An 18474-nucleotide genomic window follows, 5' to 3' on the forward strand; every position below is an offset into this window, starting at 1 on the left:
CCACTCAGATGTGGGTTGCGGCTGAGCACTTGGGTATCAACCCAACAGGATCTCATTTTCTGACTGCCACTTGACAACCAGGGGTTGTGGGTGGTTTGTCTTAATGTCTGCTGCCTCAGTTTCCTTATGTGTCACAGAGACATCCAGTGAAGAGTGTGAGGATTTAGGGAATTAGAAAGATCCTAGGACTGTACTTGAAGATGGTGCAACTTCATTGTTGGCTAAGTTAAAGTGATAAATGCCCACTATTGGGAGGTGTGGCCTTGTTAGAGGAAATGTGTCACAGAGGATGGGCTTTGAGGACGCAGATGCTCAAGCCAGGCTCTGTGCCTCTCTCTTTCTTCTGCGGGTTAATCTGGATGTAGAACTGTCAGCTACCTCTCCAGCACCATGTCTGCCTGCATGCCACATGCTTCCTGCCATGATGATAACGGACTAAGGTCTGAAACTGTAAGCCAGCCCCAGTGAAATGCTTTTCTTCATAAGAGTTGCCATGGTGTCTGTCTCATCACTAACTGACTAAGACAGCCCTTGCTCTAGGAAAGATTAGGTTAATTTATGGAATATTCCAGATGGTAGTGATTAGGGCTGAGCCAGGTAGCTAAGCTATTGATCTCTCTGTTTTACAGAGTGACTTCAGTTGGGTGAACAGTCCAGTCTTTGCTTCTCCCTTGAAGCAGGCTACAGCGACAGTGTGCCTTTCCTAATCATTAATTTTTAACATGGACAACAGTGTTTGATCAAATATCTTATGTGTCAACCAGGCTGACATTTAAACTTTCTCATTATTTCACAAAGGGCTTGACTTTCTTATTATATGTATTTTCCTTGACATTTCCCTATTGTAATTAATCACTGATTCTAAAGCAAGGACACAATACCCTTCACACTTGTGTTTTATTGTGTCACTTGGATTATGGTGATCCAGCCTATTGGTTATTCAAATAAGAGTGGAGCTGTTGGAGAATAGAGTAGTCTGTCCTTAATGGCTCCATAGACTACATGAGGGGAGGGGAGCCCTCCCATTTATACTTTGTGGCTTTAGCAAACTTTAGGCAAGTAGCTTTTTGTTTGTTTTATGTCAGTGAATAGGACACAGATATAGAAGCATTTTAGTTTGGGCATTACTTTTTTATTTGTTTGTATATTCTGTTATGTATTCATTTTGAGGTAGTGTTTTTAGTAGTTGAAGATGGCCTTGAACATGCTATGTAGTTGAGGTTGGCCTTGAACTTGCAATGTAGTTGAGGTTGGCCTTGAACCTGCTATGTAGTTGAGGATGGCCTTGAACCTGCTATGTAGTTGAGGTTGGCCTTGAACCTGCTATGTAGTTGAGGATGGCCTTGAACCTGCTATGTAGTTGAGGATGGCCTTGAACCTGCTATGTAGTTGAGGATGGCCTTGAACCTGCTATGTAGTTGAGGATAGCCTTGATTTTATGATTCTCCTGCTCCATTGCTTATGTGCTAGGATTACAGCCTTGACGAACTAGATTTGTTTTATGTGGCACTTGGGTGGACTCTGGTTCTGTTCCCATGTGCTAGGCAGGCACCAGCTAGCTACCCGGACATTGATTTCTTAAGTATTCTTTCTAGAGAGTGTGATGCCTCAGCTGAGAATCTTAGAGATCATAAACAGTATGTAAAGTTTTCATTGAATACTTCTGTATTAAATAATAAGGCTGCCGGGACTATGTTGGCTTAGAAACAAATGTCATCTTGTGGCTTATTAAAGGAAATAGCTAGAATGCTTTTTGTTGTTGTTGTTGTTTATTCCAGACACATGTAGTTAGTTACTAAGTCTTCCATTTTCCCACGAACTGAAGGAGACATGTTATCTTCTGGGGCCTCTGAGATAAGCTCAATTACCTGACAAGTCAAGACAGTTAAATAACCTGTTAGGAGCCAGATATGAGCTGGGCAGAGCTAGAACTGATAGTGAATGTCTACCCTGGACTCTGAGGCTTGGCCTGTCATTTCCAACCTAAAATTGATCCTGTTTTCTTGGAGGTAATATCTGCTTCCTTCCACTTCTTTGATTGGAAAGATTCTCACAATAACCCAAAAGCAACCAAGATGTCCTCCGGCAGAAGGATGGTGAAACGGGCTGCGGTATGCCTATACAGTGGAGTATTACTCAGCAATGTAAAGTAAGGAGCTGTCCAGTCACATACACCTTAAAAACATGAGGCTTAGGTGGAAGGGCTCTGTGGTGGTTTGAATAACAGTGGCCCCATAGGCTCACTTATTTGCATGCCAAGCGAACAGTTTTGGAAGGATTAGTAGATTCAACCTTGTTGGAGAAAATGTGTCACTGGAGGAAGGTTTTGAGGTTTCTCGAGCTCCTGCCAGGCTCTCTGCCTCCTGCCTGAGGATTAGAATATAAAGCTCTCCGCTGCTTCTCTGTCAGCTGCCTGTGTTCAAGCTATGCTCCCACCATGAGGATAAAACCTCTGAAACAGTAAGCAGTCCCCCAATTAAATGCCTCCGTTTCTCAGACTCACCTTGGTTGCAGTGTCTCTTCGCAACAGTTGCACACTGACACAGGCTATATAGACTATATGATTCGAATTTATGCTGATCCGGAAAAGGTAAAACGATAGACACAGAGTGGTGGTCTGGGTCAAGACTCGGGAAGGAGGGATCAATAAATGGAAGACAGATGTTTGGGCATAGTCTTCTGAGTGTCACCGCAGTGGTCACTCCATTGTACATTTGTCAAACCTGTGAAGTCTGTGGCATAAACAGGAGGCCCCGAGGCAAGTGACACACCTTGGTTATAATTACATCGGCCCATCCATCTCAGGGATACCACACGGCGAAAGATGTGAACAGACATGAAGCCATATGAAGAGAGAGGGGGTGGTCTCATTATTAAGTATGGAGTAAGATGCTGGTGTCCGTGTCTGTCTGCTGTCTCCATCTCTCAGCTGCTGGGTGGGAATACATAGCACCCCAGAGCGCAGGGACGTTTTTAATCTTTGTCCTCAGTTCCAGGTGGGTCTCACTTGCCTCTCCTACCCTCTTTTCTTTCCTTGCCTCTGCTCACCTGTATCTACCATATGGACTGTCCTTGCTCTGCGGTGCATGGTTAATAAAGATTGTCGAACACAGAAATCTGTATGACCCACTTGGGCTACCTGCCACCACTGATATATATATATATTTTTAAGTGTGTTTCTCCTTTTCTACTTTCTAATATAGCATCTCCTGTATGTAGCCCAGGGTGGCCTCCAATTCATAACGTTCCTGTGACCAATTCTCAGGCTCTGGTATTACAGGGGTTCACCCCCATATCCTCCCTGTTCCCCTGTTTTTAAGGTCCCGCTCAGGTTGCAGTTCTTCAGCCTGTCTGAGGCTTGAGAATTCAAGGACTGCACCCCATCTCGAGTACACATGTGGGTTAGCACAGAATGCCTGTTATTTCTCTCCTTGTGGCCCCTCTCTCTTTCACTGTCATAAGGATAGAGCCATCTGGTGTGAAGTCACTGTTTCCCGTCCTCATAGTGGAAGTGCAGTTGCTGTGGCACAGAGGAAATGCCAGCTAGTGGTAATGAGCTCCATTGTTGTGACATTGAGTGACAATATGCCCTGGACATCGGGCAGTTGTCTCTGTAGATACTGAGACTCAGGTGACAGGCTTGGTCTTCTCAGCGGGCCAGGGAATTGCAGGCTCTGGTGTCTGGAGACGCTGACCTGTGCCGGTTAGGAAGAGAACCTTTCTTTGGCCAGTGGCTGTGATTAAGAAGAGCAAGTTTGGCTCAGTTTAAGAAATGCGCCCAGATAATTGTTCTGGGGTACTGTTCTGACGACACTGAGTAGGAACAGCAGGCAGTGGCTCCCTCACAGGAGTTGGCTGTCACCTGACATCTTCTTTACCCTGGTTATTCTGGTTAGTTGTGTCAAGTTGACACAGCTATAGCGTCATCTGAGAAGAGAAACCTCCGTCAGACTGGCCTGTAGAAAACTCCATCAGACTAGCATTTTCTAGATTAATGATTGATGTGGGAGGGTCCAGCTAAGGGAGGTGTCACCCATAGGCAGTGGTCCTGGGGCATATAAGAGTGTGTCTCGGAGAGCAAACCTGTAGGCAGCATTCCTCCGTGGTCTCTGCAACAGTCCCTGCCTCCAGGTTCCTGCTTGGATTTCTGCCCAGACTTCCTTTCATGATGGATGCAATATAATTTGTAAGATGAAATGAACTCTTTCATCCCTGGGTTGCTTTTGGTCATGCTGTTTGATCTTTCAGTAGAATGCTGACTAGTATACCTTCTTACTTGGAGGTATAACAGAGCTGAGGGAATGTTGACAATCAGAATCTGCGACGGACGGACGTCATCAGAGGTGGAGTTATTGTTATTTTCCCCCTGTCCTGGTTTCTTGATTTTCTATGGGGGATAAAGGAGCTTTTGTTTCCCAGTTGCGTTTTATCAATGCAGGAAATACGCTCACCCGAATCGGTAGGAGTGTAAGCAAAGGTAGCATCTTTGTTGAGAGAGGTTACAGTGTGAATTAAACATTGATTGGCAGGAGTTGGCCCCTTTTCTTGCCAAGAGCTGTTGGAAACACATTGTGTTCAGCCTGTGGGAGTTTTCCAGGCAGAGAGGTGAGCTGCTGGGTAGGCGGACATTTGTGTAGCTTTGTTAATGATGGTGGGTTTATGCAGCTTGTCTGCGGTGACCCTCCTGAAACCTGAGACATTAGAGTGATTCCAAGCTCACCCATGAAGTGGCACATTCTTGTCACCATAGCACGTGGGGCATTTGGGAGACAGAGGCAGGAAGATCAGGAATTCAAGGTCATTGTCAGTTGTGCAGTGAGTTCCAAGACAGAAGAACAAAAAAATAAAACAGTGACTCCCAGGCCAGGGTCTGCATCAGCATGTTCAAAGACTTCTTAAAACATAGTTCTCGGGGTCCTGGGGAGGTGGAGAACTGGAGGTGAGGAGAGGGGAGAAACTTCAGGAAGGAGGTGAGTGCGGGCTCTACTCGTCCGCGCCTAGTGGGTGAGCCCTTAGTTCACGTGGAACCATGAAGAATAGTGGGACTCACTTCTTCTGAGCGTGGGAGACACAGGCATGCACCTTGTGCCTAGCTTAAAACACTATAATGCACCGTATGTACTTAGTGTTACTATGGTAGGCGAGGAAGACAGGAGACTGACTACAGTTGAGTTTTCTTAGCTCTTCATCCCTTCCAAGTGATAGGCCACCAAGCTGAGAGATGACCCTGTCCCTAGACAGCAGGTCTGAGCCACCCTCCCTTTTCCGACACCTGGGTGACATAAAACTGTTCCTTTTGCCAAAAATATAACCAAACAATCAGGCTGTGCAAAGGCTGCTGCTGAGCTCTCTCAGAACCTCTTGTCAGTGGCTCCTTCGATGCTGGCAGGCAGAGCTCTGGTTTGTCTCCACTTTCGCTTCTCCTGGGGCCTGGTGACAGGGGCCAGGAACACGAGGTGTCTTTGTCCTGGCAGTTTCTGCACCTACAAGCAGAGCAGATGAACTGAGCTGTTGGGGACTGGTCACACACCCTTTGTCCTTTGTGCTCCCAGGTGTTTGACATACTTGACTTTCGTCTCCATGATATGGCACATGCACACTCCTTTGCTCTGTATGTGTGGCATCAGGAAATGTGTCAGGGACACCAGGCGGCAGTGTCTCCTCTCTTGCCTGTCTTCCTCTGGGGTCTCACCTGTGAATAAAAACTTGGGGTGTGGGGTGCTTTCTTTGTAAACTGGTACTTTTAAGCAGCTTACATTTTAAGACCGGAAGGGGGATACTGTTGTGCACACGGTGATTCTTTCTTTGTCCCTTTTCACTGATTACATTTCATTAGATTTATACTCTAGATGGGCCTGGAATCCTCAGCAGGACTAGGAGAGAAAAAAATCACCTACCTACACCCTAGTAGGTAATAGGTAGGTGGGGTATAATTTTGCAAAAATAAGCTTTTATTAATTTGTGTGTTCGGAGGACAGCTTTCAGGAGTCAACTCTCTTCTACCACATGGGTGCTTTGGCTGAGACAGTTTGTCAGGCTTGTGAGCAAAGCATCTTTACCTGATAAACCATTTCACTGGCCTGGGACCCTGCATGAGTTCGTGAGTGTATGTGTGTGTTCATGTGGCATGTGAGATGTGTGTGGTGTGTGTTTGTATACCTGTGGGCACACATGTGAAGGCTTCAGTGATACTCTAGTGTCTTCCTCTATTGCTCAAGACCAGTGATTTTCAACCTTACTAATACTGCAGGGCCTTTAATATAGTTCCTCATGTTGTGGTGACCCCCCCCCAACCATAACGTTAGTTTTTGCTACTTTGTAACTGTAATTTTGCTACTGTTATGAGCTCTAATGTACACTTCTGTGTTTTCTGATGGTCTTAGGTGGTCCAGAGGTTTAGAAACATTACGCCTTTTTTTTTTTCTTTAGGCAAGGTCCGTGGCTGAATCTGAGGCCTGCTATTTTGTCTACTTGACTTTTTTCTCCCCACCCCCACCTCCTACCCAGTGCTGTGGTTACAGATAGGTGCTCCTGTGCCTGGGTTTTATATGGGTTCTAGGGATCCAAACTCAGGTTCTCCAGCTTATGTAGCAAGCATTCTTCCCCACCGAGACACCTCCCCAGAAACCTCTGCTTTTAAACTTTAAAACGTCTGAAAAAGTGTGCAATGAAAAACTAGTCTTCAGTCCTCCTGGTGTTAGCCTTCATCAGGTAGGTGCCATGATACAGCAGCCTGCTTCCCGATGTCTGTCTTTCTATCCACCTAGAGGGTTCCGTGTCCATAGGCCCCGCCGCACACTCTTCACTGGTTTGGATGTAAAAGGCTTATGTATTTGAACACTTGGTCTCTAGATAATGCCAGTGCCACTGGCCAGCACTGGGTGGATGCTGAAGTTGCTGAGGAGAGGAGTGGACCTGGAATGTTATAGTCGGGCCCGCCTTCTTCTTCAGTCTCTCTGGTACCTGGTCTGCTAGATAAGAGCAAGCAGCCTCGAACTCTGGATACCACAGATGCCTGGAGCTCTTCCTGCCTGCATGCCTTCCTGCTGGGATAGACAGTACCCTCAAACCATGAGCCCAAATAAATGCTCCCTGAAATTGCTTCCAGTCTGGTATTGGGTCACAATGATGAGAAAACTGGTGAACACTACCCCACACACACTTCCAGACTGCATTCTTCCCGTACCCCTTAACTTGCACCTTCATGTACAATCTGAAGGTCTTTTTTGTGACCTTTACCCCACAGGGCTTATCTGTTGCTCCAAAAAGATCCAGTCTCTTTGTGCCATTTTTGGTTAGCCCTTGCTCCCCACCGTCGTCCTAGCAACCTGTTTTTAGTTGTTATCCTAGGAATTAACTCTTTGTCAGTATTCTGAGAATTTCTTTCTCTTCTACCAAAGGCAGCGAGCCTGATAGGGGAGCATATTCCCTGGATCTCGTCTTCTCCCTGTTCCTGTCAGCCAGTCTCTTCACATACTGAGGTCATGGTCCCACCTATGTCAGAGATAAAAAGACAGAGGCCATTTTGATCAAGGATGTTCCTTAGCCTGGTTTGGGGTTCCGGTACATCCTTTTTGCAGAAAGAAATTGCCCTGCTGAGTTACTTTTGGATTGCTTGTATGCCGCTGGGATCTTTTTCCCAACAGTATGGACTGTGAGGTAACTGTAGGAACCTCATATAGCCAGCACAGACACCTGGACTGGAGGAAGAGGAGTTCTTGTGATGGGTGGTTGTGTTTGCACATGTCGGTATATAACCTCTCAGCCTTTGTTTTTAGTAGGAAAATAGAACCATGTATGTATATAGTTATTTGCCTCTGACTTCTTTCATGTTGTAATACATTTTTTTTGAGGGGGAGGGGATCATTCCTATCATCTTATGTGTTAACACTGATACTCTTGGTGCTGAATAGTGATCCTTTGTGTGAATGGGCCACATTTTTGTTTCTGTACTGAGATAGCTAAAGGACATTTGGGTCCATACATCCATCTGCCTGTCTACCTGTCCATCCATCCATCCATCCATCCATCCATCCATCCATCCATCCATCACTCCATCACTCCATCCGTCTGTCTGTCCGTCCATCCATCCATCCATCCATCCATCCATCCATCCATCCATCCATCCATCTGTCCGTCCGTCAGTTCATCCACCCACTTGTCCAACTGTCCATCCATTATTTTCCATTTGACTTGGGGCAGTCCCCCAGGAGTAAATTTTCTTAGTTATTGGGGCAAGGGTTTAATGGTTTGGATGCTAAATTTTTTATCAGACTTTTAGAAAGCTTCCAAAATGTCCTTCGTACTGCACTATTTTTATTCCTATTGTCCACTGGCAGTCTAGGGAAGTTCCTGTTTCTTTACATTCTTGATGATGTTTGTTATTGCCTTTAAAAAATTACAGCCATTCTAGTGGAGATGAGCCGTGTCCTGTAGTGGGCGTGCTTAATAGTGGTCTGTACAACTCTGAAGACAGAGCTTGTGGCAGTTTTAAAACAGGAAGTTTCAGCTGTGTTTGGTTTCTACTTGGTCTGCCAAGTTTTTTGTTTTATTATTTTTATGTTTGCAGGAGTTATGATGTCTTACAGCCATTGCATTTGTTTAGAGTATGAATAACTTTTGAATTAACTATTTTTGTTGTTGTTGTTTGACTACTTGTTTTCTGAAGTTTATCTTCTAGTAGTTTCCTTTAAAAGACTCCAGAGTCATATTCCTCAGAATTCTCACCCATTGAACACATCTGTCTGTTCATACTGGGATGAATCTTCACCCTTGGCTTAAGGTTTTGATTCTTCGAATGTTTGGGAATATTTCGTCACTTTGTCTTTTTTCATTGTGGAAGACCCTTGAAGTGTCTTGGTGGTGGTTTATTTATTAGTAGGATGTGATACGCTTTTTTAAAGGATTTTAAATTATCTGTTGTATCCGTTGTATTCATTTGGTTGTGTGTGTGAGTGCTGGCACAGACATGCTGTGGTATGCCTTGTGAAGTGGGTCCCAGGGACTGAACTCAGGTCATGAGGCCTGGTGGCAGTCTCCATTTTCCAATGTGCTTTTTAACTTATGAAAACTTATCTTTAGTTTCTGGAATGTTTTCCTAAATCCTGCACTAAACAACTTCTTTTTGTTCTTTCTCTCTTTCTTTGTCTTCTGTTTTAACTGTTTTCCCTCTTCAAGTCTTCAAAGGGACACACAGATGATGTTTCTCTGTCTTCTGTCTTCCTACCCCCTTTAACTCTTATACTTTTCTTAGCCATTTTTCTGTAAGTGCCCACGCTTGCACCAGTGAGCAGCTCCTTTTAGCCACTTTCCATTTGGCTCGTATTTTCATGATGTTGGCCGGAGACATTTTCTCCCAGACCTCAAGTGGATTAGATTTGCGATTATTTCAGAGAATGAGATCTTATGGTCCAAACACAAGGTTGCTTGTCTTTCTATCTTATGCAGCTAGCCCAGATGTTTTCAGTCTGTCACACAGGGTTAGGTGTAGAATTTTCCATTTGGGACGTTATATTGGTGTTTAAGAAAGTTTTGGATTTGGGCCAAAGCATGTTTAATTCCAGTACTGGGAGGCAGAGGCAGGCAGAACTCTGTGTAGCCAACTGGTTTACATAGCAAGATCCAGGGTAGCCAGAGTTACCAACTGAGACACTGTTTTTAAAGACTTTTGGATGTGGGGACATTTCGGATTTTGGATTGGGAATTTTCTCCTCCTTTTCTTACCCTAGTGCCTCCATACTATTTTCTGCTGATGCCCTTGGTCTCTTCTGGGCCCACATATGCTTTCATTTATGGGCTTATTCATTTTATCAAGTTTTGTGAATTAATGACAGGATGTTTGGGCAGTTTAGCAGGTGAAGCTGCATTGAGCTGTAGACCCTCCTGCCCCTGCCTCTGCCCCTGGCCCCTGCCCCTCAGGTGCTGAGGTTACACGTTGGGAAATTTTTTTTTGTTGTTGTTTTGGTTTTTCGAGACAGGGTTTCTCTGTATAGCCCTGGCTGTCCTGGAACTCACTCTGTAGACTAGGCTGGCCTCAAACTCAGAAATCCACCTGCCTCTGCCTTCCAAGTGCTGGGATTAAAGGCGTGCGCCACCACCGCCCGGCTATGCCACCACCGGCCGTCGGGAAAAATTTTAATCTGTAGCTCATGATGTTTCTGCTATTAGTGATATCCTGACGTTTGGTATGCTATCTTTTTGTTTTTGTCTTTTGAGTTACTGTCTTGCTGTGTAGCGTAGGCGGCCTCAGACTCCTGCTCTTGCTTCAGGCTCCCAGGAGTGGAATTGTCGGTATGCACGGCCCTGCCCATTGTTTGCTTGGTCCTCACAGCATCTTATCAGCATCCATCTTGGTTGTTAGATGAGGTTGGTTGTTTTTTTTATCGGCGGGCTATTTGTAGGAGTCTCACCAAGGTGACTGACAGGGCTCTGCCATGCTAGCATGGGTTCTTATTTATTTATTTATTTATTTATTTTTATTATTTATTGGTTTTTTGAGACAGGGTTTCTCTGTGTAGTTCTGGCTGTTCTGGCTGTCCTGGAACTCACTCTATAGACCAGGCTGGCCTCGAACTCAGAAATCGGCTTGTCTCTGCCTCCCAAGTGCTGGGATTAAAGGCATGCGCCACCACCGCCTGGCTGCTAGCATGGGTTCTTATGACTTCTGGGTGTGCCTCACAGAGACTTAGGTGAAGCCTGGCCATGTTTATCCTGCAGAATCTGCCTTCCCCTCGACTCTGCATCAAATGTTCTCCTCCATATGGCTTGCTTGTGGAGTAACTCACTCCATCCTATCTGTGCCCAGAGAAGCTGTTCTGCACATCTGCCCCTGTCATTCTGAGAACACCACTGCTGGTTTGTAGCCAGGGGTGTTCTGTGTATCTTGGAGAACCAGGCTTTAGATTGGTCTGAGCTCACATCTCCTCTGTCTGACCTTTATTTGAGTCTGGCCACCCCTTGGGAGCCCAGATGTCTTCTCATCTCAGGGAAGGAGTGTGCATTTTTGTGTTGAGCTCCTTATTGCTTTTGGGTAAACTCCAAGGGTAACTCTTTAAGCGGGGATACTGTGAGCCGACAGTTCTAATCTGTTATCATTTCTTTGCCAAATAAAAATTGTATTCCTTTACTCAGTTGAAGTAACATTTTGAGGAATGAGAAGAGTAAAGTTGCTTTGTAAGCTCCTTACGTAGGTGTGAAATGCCTACGGTATTGGTAACTTGTTCTTCCTGTTGACTGTTCCTCGGGCTTCCAGGGGGTTGAGGGTTGGCAGAGGTGAACAGAGCCCAGGTTAATGCTGATGCACAGTCGGTCTTTGGGTGGATTAGGTGTGTTTACCGAGGAGGCAGCACTGCTGGATTGTGTGCTTCTCCGTTTGGATGTCAAGCATCAGTTATAGTTCTTATGACTTGCCAGCATTCCTGTGATGTCCCTCGAGCTTGCTTAGGCTGTGTCACTCAAAGCTTGTGGCTGGTTTTACATGTGAATTTCAACAGAGCTTTTTTTTAAGTTCAGCAACCGTCTACACTAGCACGTAAGAAAGCAAGTATCATATCCTTTGGGAAATGACAATACTCAGAAGTAGTACAGGAATGGGTCCATTGACGACTGTGGAGAAAGGAAGGTAAGATACCAGTTTTATTAGTCACTGACTCAGAGATTTAGAGACCATGGTGCTAGGAGAGTATGTGTACAGCTGAGGCTCTTGGGAAGGAAGATGGTCAGCTTAGACAAAAGCTGTGTTTGTAGGTGGGGTTGGAGGCTGGTAGGGTTGAGAAGGTTGGAGCTGTGGGAAGCTGGGGCCCTGGGGAGGATGGGAGGGCATGGTTCCAACTCCAGCACCTTGTTTGGGTGTGGAGTGACATGGGAGAATCAGTCTCCCTTTCTACCTGCTTGGCATCAACACACACACACATGCACACGCACAAAGAGGAGGCTGGGGATGGAGAAGGCTCACAAGACTGCAAGTGTGGTCTGCTTTGAACATTACATCATTTTTAACAACAAGATGTCAAATAACACATCTGTGGAAGTGGTTTTGCCCAGTTTGTGGAGAGGATTTTGAGACCAGTTGACTTCATAACGAATACATGAGTACCTACACCTACACCTGACTCATGGAGCACACATGGGTGTTCTGTCTTCTACTCCCCAGAAGGCCATGCTTAGAATTGTAGGTGAACAGTCTAGTCTTGTCTCTCAATATGGTGAGTTGTGCCACTAGAGTCTAGACCGCACAACTAGGCGGGTTCAAGTAGGAGTTTGGTGAATGTTTATTTGTGGCAGAGATTAGAAAGATGTCTGGTTGAAGCCTAATCTTCAGTTGGTGTGTGTGTGTGGGGGGGGCAGCTCCTACTGACAAAGCTTTCTGGACGTGGAGCTGGGAGCCTAGTGATCAGAGTCAGTGGTGCCGAGTGTGGATGGGGCACTACGTTCTGGTCTGGTGTCTTTGGATCACTTCATGCCTGGTGTGAGAGCATGAAGGGTTTTTACTGTGAAGAGACAAAGTTCTTGGGAAACTTCTTACCTCTCAGAAGAAGCAAAAGGGAACTGGGGAGAGAACCTTCTAGAATGAGGCTTATAAGCCAACTGGCTGTTCCCAAGGACCAGAGCTGGAGTATGCAGCTGGTTTGAGAGGCATCAGATGCAGCCCAAGCTCCACAGCTGCTACCTAGTGATCCTGCGATGCCCCCTCCTCGCCTGACTCTGTCACTGTCTCTGTACCCTCCATTTTTCATGATTTCTTGTCTTCTACTGACCCTTGTGATGAGATAAGTTAGTCTTACTTTAGGGGTTCCACTATCACCCTCTCTGTTCCCACCCATGACAGTTAAGTCAGACTCTGCACCCAGAGCCTGCTCCATCCTCACCTCCACGGAAGCCTGGGACAAGCCCACCCAGTTCCTTTGCCTGCCTCTTGCCCTGACTTCCTGTTTCCCATCATTCCACCTCACCTGTTCTCCCAGTAGCCAGCCACGTGCAACACTGGGTTACTTTGGGTCACACAGACTTCTCTTTCCATCTCAGAGTCCCAGTCACTACCTCATTCACGAGTTGCTACAGTTGCTTTGAATCTGGACGACTGCTCCTCTCCCCTCTCTTATTTCCATGACATTTGTCATCTTCCGGCTCATTTCTTTTTTCTAAAGTTGTGTTTCTATGGTGTCATTATTGTCCTTGTGGTCAGTGCTGCATACAGAGAAACACTGTTTTTCAGCCAGGCATTAGAGGATCTCCGTAGTCAGATTGTAGTCCGCTGTTAAAACTCATCTGTAACTCAATTTACTCTCACCTTCCAACTTCGCCATCTCTTTCCTTTTTCCTCCCTCCCTCCCTCCCTCCTTCCCTCCCTCTTTCATTCCCTCTCTTCATCCCTCTCTCCCTCTCACTGTCTTCCTCTCCAACTATCCCTTTCTCCCTCCCTCCTTCCCTTCATCCCTCCCTCCCTCTGTCCCTCCTTCCCTCTCTCCCTCCCTTCATCCTTCCTTTTCTCCCTCTTTCCTTCCCTCCTTCTCTCCATCTCTCCCTCCATCCCTCCTTCTCCAGCAGCACCTCCTCTCTGTACCTGCAGTTCCTTGATCTGCTTGTGCTTTGCCTGTGAGCTCTAAGGGTTGTCCAGTCCTTCTTCAGTGCTGGGGATGAGTGCTTTACCAACAACCATCCTTCCAGGCTCAAACCATCTTACATCTTCCCAAAGTTTGCAGCCAAACAGAGAGTTCAGTTCTCCCTCTTCTGGGATGGAGGATCCCCACCCCGCATCTGTTGTATCTTGAATTGACATTTTATTCCTGTGTGCTCTGGTGACACAGGATCTCCAGCCGTTGTGTAGTTGTCCTGCTGACTGTCATTCAGCTGTCATCTTGAGCTCTGTTTTATGCTAAATCGGGCCTCAGTTAGGTCCTGAAGTACAGAGAACACTTGAGATAGGGCTTCTTTCGGGGGTTCCTTGTGCCGTCGAGGGTGGGGTGGGGGTGGGGTTGGGCAAACAGGCTGGCTGGCTCAGCCATATGGAGTGACTTTGGTTCAAACCATGAGCTCAGAATAGACAGCAGCACCCAAGCTCTGTATCCAGTGTCCAGGAAATGACATTTGAACTGATGTTTAAAGTAGTTCAAGAATTTTCCAGGTAAAGGAAGAGTGTTCACACCTATCTGAGACCATATGGGAGGAGGGGACAGAGGCAGGGTCTCCTGAGGGAAGGGTGGGCTTTCATGGGAGTGAAGAGGATAGTTTGTTTTTAGGAAAATACCTTTGTTAAAAGTTACAGTATGCGGGCCGGGCAGTGGTGGTGCACGCCTTTAATCCCAGCACTTGGGAGGCAGAGGCAGGCGTATTTCTGAGTTCGAGGCCAGCCTGGTCTACAGAGTGAGTTCCAGGACAGCCAGGGCTTTACAGAGAAACCCTGTCTTGAAAAAAAAAAAAAAGTTATAGTATGCACAGTGGCTTCTTGGGGAAGGGGACTTGGAGGTTTGGGTGGCAAGAACAAAGTGAAGGACGAAGTTCTCATCATCAAAATGAACCTCAGGAACAGAGAGCAAAGCCCCAGCAGGCTTTCTGTCCGGTGTGTCTGTGTTTATTTCCTCTGAGTATCAGCTGGAGAGCCTCGGTGTGCGTTACCCTCTCATCTTTAGAATGACCACAGTCTTTACTATGTGACCAAGTCCCTACAGGGTAATTAGTGGGCTTTAATGATAGAGCCCAGGTCCCGTTTTCGTCTTCCTACCTGACTTTAAGGGTGTGGAAAGTAGAGCCTGGTTGTAGAGACACGGAATAATGGAGAGGAACACAGCTGAGTCTGTAGTGTGAATAATTAAGAGCCCAGCCATGGAACTAGAATAAAATGTACAGTGTGCAAAATGCAAATGGACAACACACAGAAAGGCTTGAATGTGTAAATGTGACATTTCAGGAGGATACACCGGAGGCTGTTGTGTGGTGGGTTCCTAGCTGCTGTAGTTTGGAAACACTGCCAGAGAAATCCCTTCTTCTGATACCCTTTTCTCGTATCGTTTCCTGCAGATATTGTATAAGCTTCATCCATCATGGGAGAAATAGAGCAGAAGCCCACCCCAGCATCCCGTCTGGGGGCCCCAGAGAACTCGGGGATCAGCACCTTGGAACGAGGACAGAAACCACCGCCCACACCTTCAGGAAAACTTATGACTGTCAAAATCCAGATGCTGGACGACACCCAGGAGGCCTTTGAAGTTCCAGTAAGCCAGGGGCTGTGGAGGTGTCCAGGCAGGATTGGGGAACTTGAAATGGCCATCAATGATACAGTGAAGTGAGGTGTACCAGAGGGTCCGTGTGCTCTGGCATCTCATGCTTTACTCCCAGGCATCGCTGGTTCTAAGTGACCTGGCTTTGCTGGGGCTTTACTGTGGCTTTCCATATACAAATAGGTGTCACTGTATGTGTATTTTATATATTATATATATCATGCATATATATATATATATATAATGCATATATATATATGTATAACATATTAGTATATCTTGTGTTGTGTAATGACACCTAAAGATACGTAATATGTATGTTAACACTTGCATTGAAAGGAAGAGTGCTTCTCTCAGTGGGCTGCGGGTTCATTTGTTGATAGCACAGGCAGTTCTTGTCTCCCCGCTGTGTGTGTTGGACGCAGGTAGTGTCATCCTGAGAAAACCACCGGAGCTCACTGCCTGTGTTTCCACATGAGGAAATGGGAGCAAGTGAGCTCACACCTTCCTGTGTGGAGATTTTCAAAGTCCGTGACCCAGACTTTCCACATGATAGCTGTGAAACAAGAGCTCCACCCCCACACCACAGGGGCCGGGAAAGGAAGCATGGAGTGGGCGGAGTCTGAGTCCTCTGGTCCTCCTTTTGTCTGAGCCCCTTGGCCCCTCGTGCTGTTTGTTGAGTGGGCGGAGTCCGAGCCCCTGGGCCCCTCATGCTGTCTGTTGGTAGTTCTGCCTCAGTCTCGTCAAGGCTCAAGCATCTCTTGCTAGAGATGAAGGTGTCATGAAAAATCATGGGGCTGTATCCCATGGGGCCCCCAGACCAGAGACTGCACTTCTTGACTTCAGCCAGAGAGGCCTCTGCACACCTCGTGTCTAATCTTTTGTGTTCCACCTTGGCTGCCCACTCCTGCGTCAGTCAGTTGTTGATGGTGGAGGAAGACAATCCGCCTTGAACTCGGGACGACCGACTCAGACGGCCTTTTGGAACGCACCTGTTTTTAAGAGTGGAGTCGATCCGTTCATTATTTCTGTTGGCGAGGGCGCCTGAAACTTAATAGTCGGCGTTAACGGTGTAACCCATCATTTAATCATTTATGGGATATGATTCAGTAAATTATATTTATTTCACAGAACATTGTTCAGGGAGTGTGAATTAAGTGTCTCAGGGAAAGATAAACCTCAGAATGGCTGTGTTTAAAACTACCAATTTTGTCGCACATTGAGAACGGCCTTTGAACCTTTTTAATTTTCTTGCTGAGGAATTCATCTTTCAAGGACTTGGCCTAGGTCTTCATATTCCAGTGAACAAAGCCACTGCTAATTTCTGGCATTGTAAAGTGCTTTGGGGGAAAGCACCTGCCACCCGCTGAGAATTCTGCCATCTGGAACCTGAGGCCCTCCCTCTCCTTCCCAGTATTCTCTCTGCCTTGCCAGACTGGTTTGGTGAAGTATTCAGTTTCTCTTTCCTATTTGCTCCTGTGAGAAGCCCAGGCTCCAGCAATGCTCTCTGTTAAATGGGGTTCCTGTGCAGGCTAGGGTAGGGGAGCTGTCGAATGCTGTGTCGCAGGCTGCGGGGTCACTGTACAGCATGCGACTGTGGTTCTTCATAAAAAGCCAAGGTCACAGCTCCACGCCCAGCTACCATCTGAGGAGACCTCGTGTCAGCACTATGAAGTAATAGAATTGTATTTTCATCTTTTAAGATTATTTTGGGGGCTGGAGCCACGGCTGAGTTATTAAAATACAAGCACAAGGCTTGCCTTGGATTTCCAGAACCCATGTTTAAAAAGAAAGAAAGAAAGAAAGAAAGAAAGAAAGAAAGAAAGAAAGAAAGAGAGAGAGAGAGAGAAAGACCCTGTCATGGCAATGAATACTTGTAATCTCAGGGTTGGGGACCTGAAAATAAGTGAATCCTTTGAGCTCACTGGCCGTCCACCCTAGCCTGGTCAGTTCCTGGCCAGTGAGAGACCTTGTCTCAAAATGAAGGTAGATGACCCGAGGAGCACCCGAGAGGTTGTTCTTTAGCCTTCGTGCTTGTTCTTGCACACGCACATGCACGTGCAAAATTATTTACCTTCTTGGTTTTTGAGAGCTGTTCTATCCATTTTTAACTTCCCTGTGGAAGGAACCCTTCCCCATCCCTCCTGAAATTCCTGTGTGTCCTTGATGGCCCTATTTAGCCTTCTGCCTCAGGCAGTGACTCCCCCTCTCCCCCTGGCCTTTTTGCAGACTTCTTGGTTTGTACCCTAGTCAAGGTGGACCATTGCCTGGGGTAAAAAATTCCACTTTCTCCCACTGTTTCTCTTGTGCAACTTTCTTAGTACCTGCTTTCTCCTCCTGGAAGTGAGGTAATAGTAAATACTACTTGACGTTTCATGGAACTAAATAAAATGATGTGCATAAGATGTCTACAGCTGTCCTGGGTGCACGTTGGGAGTTTCATAAGATTTGTGGCATTTATGGGTCTTTGCCATCTGGCCGCTTCTGATCGCCTTGCCGTCTCTCTCTCCCGAGTAACTGGGCAGATAGATGATAGGTACTCATTAGGTGTTTGCCAATCAAATGCTACCGTGAATTTATTTTACAATTAGAGTTTAGTACTTTTAATAGGTCTCTTCTTGGGTTAGAGTGTGCCTTCTCAGCCCACGGGCAACAGATGTTTTCCTTAAACCGGCCGTAGAAAGGCAGATGGATATCAGCATGTCTCTGGATGCAACAGATTCTAAAGCTCTGCCTTGTGCTCTTTAGGAGCAGCAAGAGCCCCTGGCCACCCCACAGCTGGAAGCCATCAAGACTGTGTGGTGAGTCAGCCATCCCAGGGATGGGAAGGGCTGTGGCTCCAGGACTGATCACAGACCAGAGCAGCTCCCCATAATTGCTTTACTATCTGTGCTCCAAAGCTCTTTGCTAAGGATTCACCAAGGCCATCTGACCTTGGAAGTGTCCCTGTCTCCCACAAGAGCAGGATGGGGCATCCTGTGTGAGCATGTTCCCATTTCACGCAAGGATTTGTCCTGCAGATGAGTAAGGCATGAAGCCATGACTCTCTGCAACATCCTGGGGGGGGGGGGGGTGTCATTCTTCAGTGTACTCAGTCTTCTCCTAGGGATTGAATCTCCTGGGCCTTTTCTTACTACTTTTGTGTCAAAATACAGATGCCTGCAAGCAGTCATTTAAGTACAAGTTCCCTGACCAGCTCCTGCACAATAAACCAAACCATATTCTTGGTGGTGGTCTTTCTTTTCTCTTTTTCCTTCCT

At 46.4% G+C, this 18474-nt stretch overlaps 1 protein-coding gene across 4 annotated transcripts in view; it reads left to right on the plus strand.

Annotated features, from left to right (window-relative positions):
- Positions 1–18474, plus strand: part of Farp1 (FERM, ARH/RhoGEF and pleckstrin domain protein 1) — a 246828-nt gene that overhangs the window by 56297 nt on the left and 172057 nt on the right. For all 4 annotated transcript variants that reach the window (XM_028771320.1, XM_028771347.1, XM_028771329.1 and 1 more), the window contains exon 2: positions 15016–15209. In XM_028771320.1, coding sequence (XP_028627153.1) covers positions 15039–15209 — 171 coding nt within the window. In that variant the 5' untranslated portion in view covers positions 15016–15038. The remainder of the gene's footprint in view (positions 1–15015; positions 15210–18474) is intronic.

The sequence above is a fragment of the Grammomys surdaster genome, unplaced genomic scaffold (assembly GCF_004785775.1).
Source record: "Grammomys surdaster isolate TR1022 unplaced genomic scaffold, NIH_TR_1.0 65, whole genome shotgun sequence".
In the NCBI taxonomy this organism is placed as follows: Eukaryota; Metazoa; Chordata; class Mammalia; order Rodentia; family Muridae; genus Grammomys; species Grammomys surdaster.